An 11,465-nucleotide genomic window follows, 5' to 3' on the forward strand; every position below is an offset into this window, starting at 1 on the left:
TGAAAAGTCCTTTTCTATTTGAGAAGTTAGAAATCTCAGACTTCTCAAATTTGCCTTATCATAGTAGAAACCATAAGTTATTTTAAAAGGCCTTCTTGCTTTGCCAAACACTATTTTTATAACTTATTAACTTATAAAAGTTAATAAGTCAAAAGGAGGTGGGAAAAAAGGAACCCCAAACACCCCCTTAAACTCATCTCACTGATGAATAAAAGATGCACAAGCCAATGAATAATTAAAGACAATAAAAGATTCTTGGATAGTGACACAAGATGATGACCAAAAGAGGGAATTTAATAATAATAATAACAATAATAATAATAATAACGTATCCACAGAGAATGATGTGTTAATCTTATAAAAATAACACTAAAGTAAGCATTATCTCATCCACTTAGAATAGTACTTTTTCACAAAGAGCTATCTTAATATGGAAGTCTTCAATAGTAAGTCTATTCAAAATTCAAGATTTAATTTCAAGGATTGTTGAACTTCTGGTAGTAAAGGATGCTGATCAATCCCTCATTGACCCTAACTATGTATCAATTACCCATATAACAACATTGTCTTTTACTTTTCTTAACTACTCATCAATTACCAATATTAACTCCATTTCGACGCTTGCACCCATAATGACTATGACTCCACTTGGCTCCACACGTATAACAGAACTCATACTTACACCTACAAGTTATATGCACACACCCCTCCGCCTTTTCCACAAAATAGTTACAGTTCGGGCACTTCTTCCACTTTTTCTTCTTCGCAAGCGCCACTGCCATCTCATCGACGTTTTTTCCTTTCAGTTTCCCATACTCCTTGCAGCTCAACTTTGAATGCCATGGGACCCGACACACTTTACAAAATGATCGTCGGCATACTGGGCAGTTGATTTTGGTAACACCGTTGCTGGTGTCATCATTGATTAGTAGAACCGAACAATCAGTAAATGGGCAGTACAATTTTTGGGATTCGGGAATCAGGGATTCGCATAGGAATTCGTCCCACTTGATGAGAGTTTCTCGAGGAATGATTAGTCTCAACATGTTGGAATCGAGTGTGGAATTGCAGTTGATGCCAGGGCATGCGATGGTTTTGCGTTTTGATTGTATTTGTGTGGTTGCGTGTTTCGCAGTGCAGTCGTAACAGAAGGAATGTGAACAGGTTGAGTTTGTGAACATTTGCCAGGACTCATGTTTCTCCAAGCAGATTTTACATACTACTTGCATCAACAATGAACTCAGTGATGGACTTTGTGTTGAAATTTGAGAAGCTTGTAGAGCTTCTAGAACTTGTAGCTCTTCAGCGTACCTGGCGTCCTCTTCTAACATCATCGCATTCTCGTCTTCTTTGAAAAGTACTGAAACATATGTAACCATACAGACCACCAAATGACAATGAATTAGCTTTCCCCTTACTCAAATCCAATAGTCAACTAATAAAGTCAACTATAAAAACTACAGACAAAAAGACCTCCATCCTTGATTTTAACTTTTAAATGTGTGCATCACGAGCGCATGCACGATGCAATGGTGAGATCGCATCAACTGCAGCGATGTGGTGCAATTCGGTGATGCGAACTGATGCGTGACCGATTGCAATGCAAATTCGATTGAACAAATCTGACTATCGATTGGGCAAACAGGATTTGATTTTATTTGAACAAATCTTATTTTTTAGTGTTTAAAAGTTAACAATTTAAAGTATCATCTATAAATGATTCTTAGTATTTTTTTTAATTAGTATTCTTAGGTTTCCCCTTTACTCAATCGCAGTTCACCATCAACATTCAACAGTCAACATGAACAGAGTATGAAGAACTAAAACCAACTATCAAGTCAGCATGATGTCAGCATAGAGAAAAAAAAGAGCAATTTCTTCTATTTCATGAACGATCAAGAGCAATTAAACATCCAAAACACACACGACGTCGTTTTTTGTGGTAGAAAAATCTTACCATCACTTGCAGACTTCCAGCATATTTCATCGTCGTCATATGATCTCCGCCGTTTATAAGAAACCCTAACGTCGTCAACGGTAGCTTCCTCAACAATCTCCGTTGCAATTATCTCTTCCTTTTTCTTCTTCTTCTTCGAGGATATTGAGTAGACAGCGAGCAACAGTAGAGCTATCACCGGAGCGACGGTGGCAGCGGCGGCGTAGCATATCTCCGGCGTGAATAATAATGAGGGTTTGGGAAGTGTGAAGTTAAAGTTGATGACGCCGGTAAACATTTCGACGCGTAAACTTATCAACGACGGCAATGGAGAAAGTTACAGGTTTCATGAAAGATGACCTTTTCTTTTATACAAACCTTTTCACATTTTTGTATCTTTTTCTACTTTTTTTTTCCAAGTAAATTAGAAGTTTTGTGCTTTACCAAATTGCAGGTGTGCCTTTTATTTGAACGTTTCAAAATCCTACCCAGTATGTCTTTTAGCCCTAACATAGTTAGATTATTTGGTTAATTAAAAGGTAAATTGGTCTTTTTACTTATTTATTTAAAAAAATATCTATACTATATAATAAAAGAAACCATATTAGGGACACTTGTCATTATATTAAGCCTTCTCTTATAGATAATTATTATTTTAGTTTAATCTCTTTTAATTAATAATTAACTAACTCTATATTAAATTAAATATAAATAAATAAACAAAACCCCGAACTAAGAGAAATGATGTAGTGTGTAGATTCCTAAATTTTCGCAACCACCCGAACAAGAAAGTGTTGTGTTTTTTTCTTTGTGGTTGGGATGCTTTAGACTTATTTTATATATTCTACTTTTTTTCCTTACAAATCGTTTACAGAATATTTTATATTATATTTGTCTTTCCTTACAAATCGTTTAAAGAATCTATCTACGATAATAAAAGAAACTAAGTTTTAGACACATATCATTCATGAAAGGTATTCTTAAATCTATACTTATTTTATATTAACTAAATAAATAAATAATAAATTAATATTAAATCTTATCATACTTTAATAAAATATTATTCTCAAATATAAATTGTTAATTTAATATATTTTTAAAACTAATACATCTCTTTCCTACTTATCTTATATTAAATATATAAATAATAAATTAATATTAAATGTTATCCTAATTTATTAAAAATATAACTTTTTTTATTAATTGGTATACAAAATTATATTTATTCAACTCGTGTAAAACACGGGGCTTTTAAAAATATAACTTTTTATTATTATTTATACTATACAAAGTTACATTTATATAGCACGTGTAATACACCAAGTTTTTATAGACATAACTTTTTATCATTTGCTATGTAAAATTAGATTTATTCAACACGTGTAATACACGGGGTTTTTAAGGATACAATTTCTTATTACTTGGTAGATTTTCCACCCGACTATACACGGGTTTTTTAAAGATACGACGTTTTTAATATTTAATGTACAAAATTACATTTATTTAATATGTGTAATACTCATGGTTTTTAAAAATATAACTCTTTTTTAGATCTATTAAACACGTGTAATATACGAGGTTTTTAAGGATGTAATATTTTTATGATTTGGTAGATTTATTTAACCCGATTATACACGGGTTTTTTAAAGATATGACGTTTTTAGTATTTAGTATACAAAATTACATTTATTTAATCTGTGTAATACACATGGTTTTTAAAGATATAACTATTTTTTTATTATTTGATATATAAAATTACATTTATTTAACCCGTACAATATACGGTGTTCATAAAGATATAACTTTTTATTATTTAATATATAAAATTACATTTATTCAACCCGTGTAATACACGGGGTTCTAACCTAGTTTTAATAATAAAAGAACATGAATTATTATACACGCACATACATATTTAAACACAAACAAGCATTCCCATCTCTCTCTCTCTCTCTCTATATATATATATATATATATATATATATATAGGGGAAGGTTCAAATGAAAACCACTACTTATTGTGAAAACTAGAAAACTAACTAAAACCCACTAAAAAGGAGGGGGGGAAGACTTTTAATGAAGGAGGGGTAAAATTGGAACAAAAAATATATAACTTTTCAAACATTTTCCATTTCTCCATACATTATCATTTTAAAACAAAAATGGCACCATAAGATCACAAATTTTCTTATCTTTCATTCAAGTATATTCGAGCATATTTTTTATGACATAAAAAAAGATTTATGGTGTCGTCTTGTTTTCAATACTATTATTATAGTAGTGCACATGTACTACAATGTACATTACATGCTTAAAATTAGCTTTTTGATTCTAGTTTAGCTTTTAGGGTTAGTTTTTTTGGAGGTTTAGGATTAGGATTAGGTTTTTGGGTGTGGGGGGGAGGGGGGTTTAGGTTTTTGGGGGGTGGGGGTGGGGGGGGGGGTTAGGTTTTTTTCGGGTTTATGTTTAGGGTTTAGTTTTAGGTTTTCGGGAGGGTGGGGGTGGGGGGTTTAGGTTTTTGGGGTGGGGGGGGGGTTAGGCTTTTGGTGGGAGGGTGAATTTAGGTTTTGGGGTGGGGGGTGGGGGGTTTAGGTTTTTGGGGGGTGTCGGTGGGGGTGGGTTAAGTGGTTTAGACTTTCCGTATTAGTGCACATGTGCACTACAACCAAAAAACCTTTTTTTTTTTTTTTGAAATTTTTTTTCCATATATAAAAAGTAGCGATTTTTCTAAAAAAAATTGTAAAAAAAAAAAATTTGTATGTTTTTTAGGTTTTTTTAGGCTTTTTTAGTTAGTTTTCGAGTTTTCACAATAAAAGTGGTTTTCATTTGAACCATCCCCTATATATATATCCTATATATATATATATATATCTCCAGGGCTAAACCAACCACCACCTGTTGCCACCAACACCAGTACCTGCCGCCATCAGCACCATCACCCACCCCCACACCAGCACCACACCGCACTACCCACCACCGCAACAACCTGAAACCTAAGCGGTTAATGCCACACTTTCCGTTGCAAATGGTTTCCCCACAGCTTCCCACCGCACCAGCTTGAAAATCGATTTCGGTAGTAGTTTGAAACCTAAACAATTTCCCACACGTTTTCCGCCACAAATGGTACATCACAAGCTCTTCATCGGTGGGGTGAAACCAGAACCCAGGTGCTAGTGATGTCGTCAGCGACATTGGTGGTGCTACGGCGTTGCCAGATTAGCTACATCGATGATTTCCCGGCCCATGCTTGTTGATTTTCCATCTGCAACAGATTATTACAGGTGTTTAAGTTGTTTGTTCTAGGTTATGAAAAAAGGGGAGTGAAAGAACGCTCGTTTTTATGGTGCAATTTTTATAAAAAAAAATAGTGTCGTATGAAGGAGTTATTAACGTTTTAAAAATTGGGGGAATTGGAGAAGAGAGAAACTATTTGCTTGGATGGACTATAATACCCTTAAACAAACCCACGTGCCTCCTATTTTAGTTCAATTTCATCATTTCGGTGCGGTTTGTTTCTTCCAAGAAGAGCTTACTGACCTCTTTTATCTGCGTGGCGCAGACCACGCGCAGACCTTTTGTTTTGCAGATTGTTTGTTTTTCAGAAGAGATTTCATTTAAAAAGGTCTGCACGTCCTCTTCCCCAAACAGATGTGGACCTCCCACTTCTAAACACTTCAAATCTCTTCTCACAAAACACAGACATAATAAAACCTAGCACCTCTCCTCCACCCCTCTCGTCCACCACTCCCCTCCTCCTCCCACCGCCGCCGTCTTCTTCACCCTAATCGGCTAATCCTAACCCTAACCCTTACCCTAACAACAACCTTATTCCAAATAACACTATGGCCATTCTCTCCGAATATGAAGAGCAACCGAAGTCCGTCAAGACGCCGTTCAACGCCGTTCTTGATTCCTCCGATCCGCTTCAGTTTCTTCAAACAGCATTCGAGTTTGTTGCCCGTGAAACCGATCTTATCAAGAAGGATTCGGTGATTAAGGATGTTAATGCTTTGGTTCGTTCGGTAAAGGAGAAGCTTGATGCTGATGAGAGGAAGAGGAAGGAAAAAGTTGTTCCGGTGGATCAGAAGATGGCAGAGAAGGATGATGATAACAATGATTTGAGAGGTATATTTGTGTTTAATTGTTTGATGTTGTTTACTGATGCGTGTGTAGTGTTATATGTTTTTATGTATATTTTAAGCCCTTTTAGCACTTTAGTCAAGTTTTAAATTTATAAAACTCGATATTTTACTAACACTAAACACACATATGGGCAAGTGCACCCATCGTGAGCGTAGTATAGCGTTGGTAAAATACCGAGGTCGTCCAAGGACACAAGAGCTTTTAATACCGGTTTATCCTCAACGTCTAATCAAATCAAAAATTTAGAAAAAGTTTTAAATATGAAAATAAAAACTAAAAAATGCTGAAAAATAAAAATAAAAATAAAATAAAAACAGATAGACAAGATGAATCACTTGGATCCGACCCGCCTTTAGTGTAACCTTTGATGTTTTCCGCACTTTTGCACTTTTTAAGGGATTATCTTAGTTATAGTAGTAGGCCCCTCTTTTGAAGGTGACGTTACCCTCAACCCAGCAGTTTGAGTCAGCAAGGATACAATCCTAAAGGGTTGGAATATTGGAAGATAATTAATTAAGTTATTAATGCGTAATGTGGTAGGCCCCTCTTTTGAAGGTGACGTTACCCTCGGCTAAGTGGTTTGAGTCAGCAGGGATACAATCCTAAGTAGCCGGGTTAATGTATTAATAGTAGTTTACATATGAGGGGATCAAGCCATTCGCACCCCCGCCATCCAATACCAGTGGGTATTGAAGGAGGTCCTAGTAAGCTTGACTCAGGTCCTTGCAGGATCTATACACTGAACAAGGCAAGAATCTTACCAAACCATTCCCTTAACCCCCGACCAAGTAGCCAACATATCTCTATATAGACCGTAGAGATATGAATGGTGTAAATCTTTTATTTTATATAGACAGTAAAATAACGCCAAGACACCATGGACAAATGATAAGGAAGTTTCACCTTCAACGTAAAGAAACTAGTTATTAAAGTCATTAATACAAAACCAAATAAAAAGTGCGAAAAGATTAAAAAACAAAAGTATTACACTAAATGCCTGTCTTCACCAAGTGATGTAAGAGACTTAGGCAAACATGGCCTTTGATTGTCAAGAACTCTTACTATCAATCCTGGATCCCGAGACTACTACACACACTCTATGATGGATGATGGATGATGGTGGTGGATGTGGGTTGTGATGGTGGTGGAGTGTAGGTGAAGTGTGAGAGAGGTGGTTTACCAAGGGATGCCTTTGAATTGAACCAAGCACCCCTATTTATAGCCTGCACAGAAGCCCGGACACGACCCCGTGTCCATCCACTTTCTCTTTCTTCATTAATTGCAATTTGTCTGTATTAGCTCCACACGCCCCCATGTCCAATGGGCACGGCCCCGTGTGCAAAAGCATATCTGTACTATCAAGATTTGCTTAGATTCTGTGAATCTTAGCGTTGACAACGGCCGTGTTGGCTGGGCATGCCCCCGTGTCGGGAAACATAAGCTTCTACAACTTTGTCTTTTCTACAGACACCTGAGCACGCCCCCGTGTCCGCTGGGCACGGGGCGTGTTCAGCCTTCTATTTGCTTGTTTTTGCTTGGGAATATGCTGTCGAGGGGTCAGGCATGCCACGTTTATTCATTTTCTTGTAATTATGTTAGATTTTGCTCCATATTTGCTCCTTTTGTTCATTTACGCTCATTTAACCCTGAAAATAGAAAAAGAAGACAAAAACACATTTTTTCCAACATTAGTACTAAAAAATGGTTAGTTTTATGCCTCATTTGATGTTATTTATATGTTGTATTTTAGACACATCATTTACTTTATGTATTTGTTTTTTTTTTTATGATTTTATAGCTATTTATTGATTTAATGATAATGCCTATTATATTGTTTGGTGTTATTTCAGCAGTTTGCAGAAGTTAAAAAACAAACAGTCTTCTTCTTGTAGACTGCAGAGGTTTGGTCCACCTCTTCTACTACAGATGTTTGCAGATGTGGTCCGCAAATTGTAGACATTTTATCTCTGAAAAAACAAACAACACCTTAATCTTAGCCATTTATTTTGAATCTAACGGATATTATTGATTCTTAACCTTCCTACCAAAAATTATATTTCTAGTATTTCCTGAGTAATAGTTTTTTTTTTTTAAATTATTGGGTATTAATATCGTGTAATGCCTTAACGAGGTTCAATAACCTACCCTATCCAGGTACATAGAATTGGGTTTGTTTACTGAATGCCAGAGCCGAACCCAACCTGGTTTTTCCCAATGCCCAATCTCTCAATACCCGGAACCAGGTATGAAAAAAACCCTGAAACGCGTACCTCTAGAACAAGTTATGGTTTGAAAAAAACCCACTCGTCTTGGCTCCATCCTTAGATAGTTAGATTAATGCATAAACCATATCCAAAGTTGGGTCAAATCAAGATATGTTATATATATGTGGCAATAAAAAATTAAAAATATCTTTAATTATCATGTGAGTCAATTTTCCAAACAAACCTGATACCCAGTGTGGTTGCTTGTTTTCTATCTTTACAAATCAATCTACTATCTATAGTAATTAAGTTATACCATGACTTAATGACTTAGAATAGTACTTTTCACAAAGAACTATCTTTACTGCTAAATGAAAATGCAATATCAACATGACTTCTGCTAGTAGAGGATGCTGGTCAATACCTCATTGACCCTAACTATGCATCAGTTACCTATAACTATATTGTGTTTTACTTCTCCTAACTACGCATCAATTACCAATATTAACTCCATTTTGACGCCTGCACCCATTATGACTTTGACTCCACTTGGCTCCACACGTATAACAGAACTCAAACTTACACCTACAAGTTATATGCACACACCCCTCCGCCTTTTCCACAAAGAAGTTACAGTTCGGGCATTTCTTCCACTTTTTCTTCTTCGCAAGCGCCACTGCCATCTCATCATCGGTTTTCCCTTTCAGTTTCCCAAACTCCTTGCAGCTCAACTCTGAATGCCATGGGACCCGACACACTTTACAAAATGATCGTCGGCATACTGGACAGTTGATTTTCGTAACACCGTTGCTGGTGTCATCATTGATTAGTAGAACCGAACAATTAGTAAACGGGCAGTACAATTTTTGTGATTCGGGAATCAGGGATTCGCATAGGAATTCATCCCACTTGATGAGAGTTTCTTGAGGAATGATTAGTCTCAACATGTTGGAATCGAGTGTTGAATTGCAGTTGATGCCAGGGCATGCGATGGTTTTGCGTTTTGATTGTATTTGGGTTGTTGCGTGTTTGGCGGTGCAGTCGTAACAGAAGGAATGTGAACAGGTTGAGTTTGTGAACATTTGCCAGGACTCGTGTTTCTCCAAGCAGATTTTACATACTACTTGCATCAAAAATGAACTCAGTGATGGTCTTTGTGTTGAAATCTGAGAAGCTTGTAGAGCTTTGAGAACCTGTAACTCTTCGGCATATTTGGCGTCTGCTTCTAACATTATTGCTTCCTCGTCTTCTTCGAAAAGTACTGAAACATATGTAACCATACAGACAGCCAAATGACAATGAATTAGATTTCCACTCACTCAATCTAATAGTCAACTATAAAAGTCAACTATAAAAACTACAGACAAAAGGACTTCCATCCTTGGTTTTAACTTTTAAATGTGCGCTTCAGGAGCGCATGCACGATGCAATGGCGAGATCGCATCAACTGCAGCGATGTGGTGCAATTCGGTGACGCGACACATTATGCAGTTGACCAATATTCGAACAAATTAGACCCATTGATTGCAATGCGTCTGGGTATTTCAAATTCGACTGAACAAATCTGACTATCAATTGAGCAACATGATTGAGTATTTGAACAAATTAGACCATCGATTGACCAAACCTGACCTAGACCTAGATGATAAAAATAGGGTAAAAATATCTTATTTTTTAGCGTTTAAAAGTTAACAAATTAAAGCATTATCTATAGATGATTCTTAGTACCTTTTTAATAACAAACGCCTAGACAATAGACAATGGTGGAGCTTGAACTCAAAATCAGAGGGAATCGGACTAAAACATTTTCCAATATTTTACACTACAAAAAGAAAAAATCAGAAATTTTCGGTAAAATTAACACTAAGAAACGATAAAAATCCTCAGCCCATTGCTTTGTATATGCTACGCATCACGCATCAGCTTTTGGGATCAAAATGAATCGGATAGCCACGTGCGAGGCGTGTGACACAAGGAACTAACATTCAACAGTCAACATGAACAGAAACAGAGTATGAAGAACCAAAACCACATATCAAGTCAGCATGACGTCAGCGTTAAGAGATTAACTAACTACAAAGAGCGAAAGAACCAATTTCTTCTACTTCAAGAACGATCAAGAGCAATTAAACATCCAAAACACACAAATGACGTCGTTTTTCATCGTAGAAAATTCTTACCGTCACTTGCAGACTTCCAGCATATTTCATCGTCATATGATCTCCGCCGTTTATATAAAACCCTAACGTCGTCAACGGTAGCTTCCTCAACAATCTCCGTTGCGATGATCTCTTCCTTCTTCTTCTTATTCTTCTTCGAGGATATTGAGTAGACAGCGATCATCAGTAGAGCTACAGGAGCGGCGGCATAGCATATCTCCGCCGTGAATAATGAGGGGTTTGGAAGTGTGAAGTTAAAGTTGATAACGCCGGTAAACATGTCCACACGGAAACTTACCAACGACGGCAATTGAGAAAGTTACAGGTTTCATGAAAAAGACGGGCTTTTCTCTTATGCAAAACCTATGTAGCAAAAAGCAAACCTTTTTACATTTTTGTATAGAAGTGTCTTTTTCTATTGTTTTTAACTTTTTTTTATTTGTAACTTGTTTTTTTAAATTAGAATAAATTACACAAAAAAATTACACGGATGGTCATGTGATGTCTAGCCGGTTATAAGAAAAAGTAAACTTTTTAAGGAGACTATTTGTGTTGTGAACTAGTTGATGTCTTACCCGCGTTGCAGGGTGATAATCGAATAATGAGCGAGTGTTAAGCAGCTCATTGACACGAAAAACAATTAAATCGAGTTAACCAATTAAAACAAAACACTTTCATTGTTTTGATTAAAAAAAAAACTAAAACAATGGCAACGTTGTAATTTTTAACTGAGGGAAATTTGTATTTTTTGACTGGGGTAAAATCGTAATTTGCCAAAAGACAAAGTGATAGCAGTACTGTAAGTTTGAACCATGGGCAAATTAGTAAATTTTCACAGGGGCAAATTCGTAATTTTGAACTTAGGGTAACAGCGTAATATAAATTTGAATTAAGGGCACAATCGTAATTTTAAGCTGGACGCAAAACTACAATTTTATTTTGAACCGAGGGCAAAATCGTAATTTTGAGTTGGGGGCAAAATCATAATTTTACTTTGAACTGGGGAAAAACGTAATTTTGAAC

At 36.1% G+C, this 11,465-nt stretch overlaps 2 protein-coding genes across 2 annotated transcripts; both read right to left on the bottom strand.

The window, feature by feature from the left end:
- Positions 1-425: 425 nt before the first annotated feature.
- Positions 426-2,348, bottom strand: LOC110872217 (probable E3 ubiquitin-protein ligase RNF217). Its single transcript, XM_022121001.2, has 2 exons — positions 1,958-2,348; positions 426-1,360 (listed from the first exon to the last, which is right to left on the bottom strand). Exons 1-2 carry the CDS (start codon positions 2,232-2,234, stop codon positions 591-593), a joined length of 1,047 nt encoding a protein of 348 aa, XP_021976693.1. The 5' UTR covers positions 2,235-2,348; the 3' UTR covers positions 426-590.
- A 6,120-nt stretch (positions 2,349-8,468) lies between these two features.
- On the bottom strand, positions 8,469-10,835 carry LOC110872219 (probable E3 ubiquitin-protein ligase RNF217). The gene is made up of 2 exons (XM_022121002.2): positions 10,464-10,835; positions 8,469-9,544 (listed from the first exon to the last, which is right to left on the bottom strand). Exons 1-2 carry the CDS (start codon positions 10,720-10,722, stop codon positions 8,775-8,777), a joined length of 1,029 nt encoding a protein of 342 aa, XP_021976694.1. The 5' UTR covers positions 10,723-10,835; the 3' UTR covers positions 8,469-8,774.
- Positions 10,836-11,465: the final 630 nt, after the last annotated feature.

This window comes from Helianthus annuus, chromosome 8 (genome assembly GCF_002127325.2).
Source record: "Helianthus annuus cultivar XRQ/B chromosome 8, HanXRQr2.0-SUNRISE, whole genome shotgun sequence".
NCBI classification, from domain to species: Eukaryota; Viridiplantae; Streptophyta; class Magnoliopsida; order Asterales; family Asteraceae; genus Helianthus; species Helianthus annuus.

What these genes read in the sequence shown, in the direction of transcription:
- LOC110872217 (XM_022121001.2), bottom strand. Translation starts at nt 2,234, where the DNA reads ATGTTTACCGGCGTCATCAACTTTAACTTCACACTTCCCAAACCCTCA. An exon ending in CTGGAAGTCTGCAAGTGATG is followed by an intron (nt 1,361 to 1,957) that starts GTAAGATTTTTC and finishes CATATGTTTCAG; the next exon opens with TACTTTTCAAAGAAGACGAG.
- LOC110872219 (XM_022121002.2), bottom strand. Translation starts at nt 10,722, where the DNA reads ATGTTTACCGGCGTTATCAACTTTAACTTCACACTTCCAAACCCCTCA. An exon ending in CTGGAAGTCTGCAAGTGACG is followed by an intron (nt 9,545 to 10,463) that starts GTAAGAATTTTC and finishes CATATGTTTCAG; the next exon opens with TACTTTTCGAAGAAGACGAG.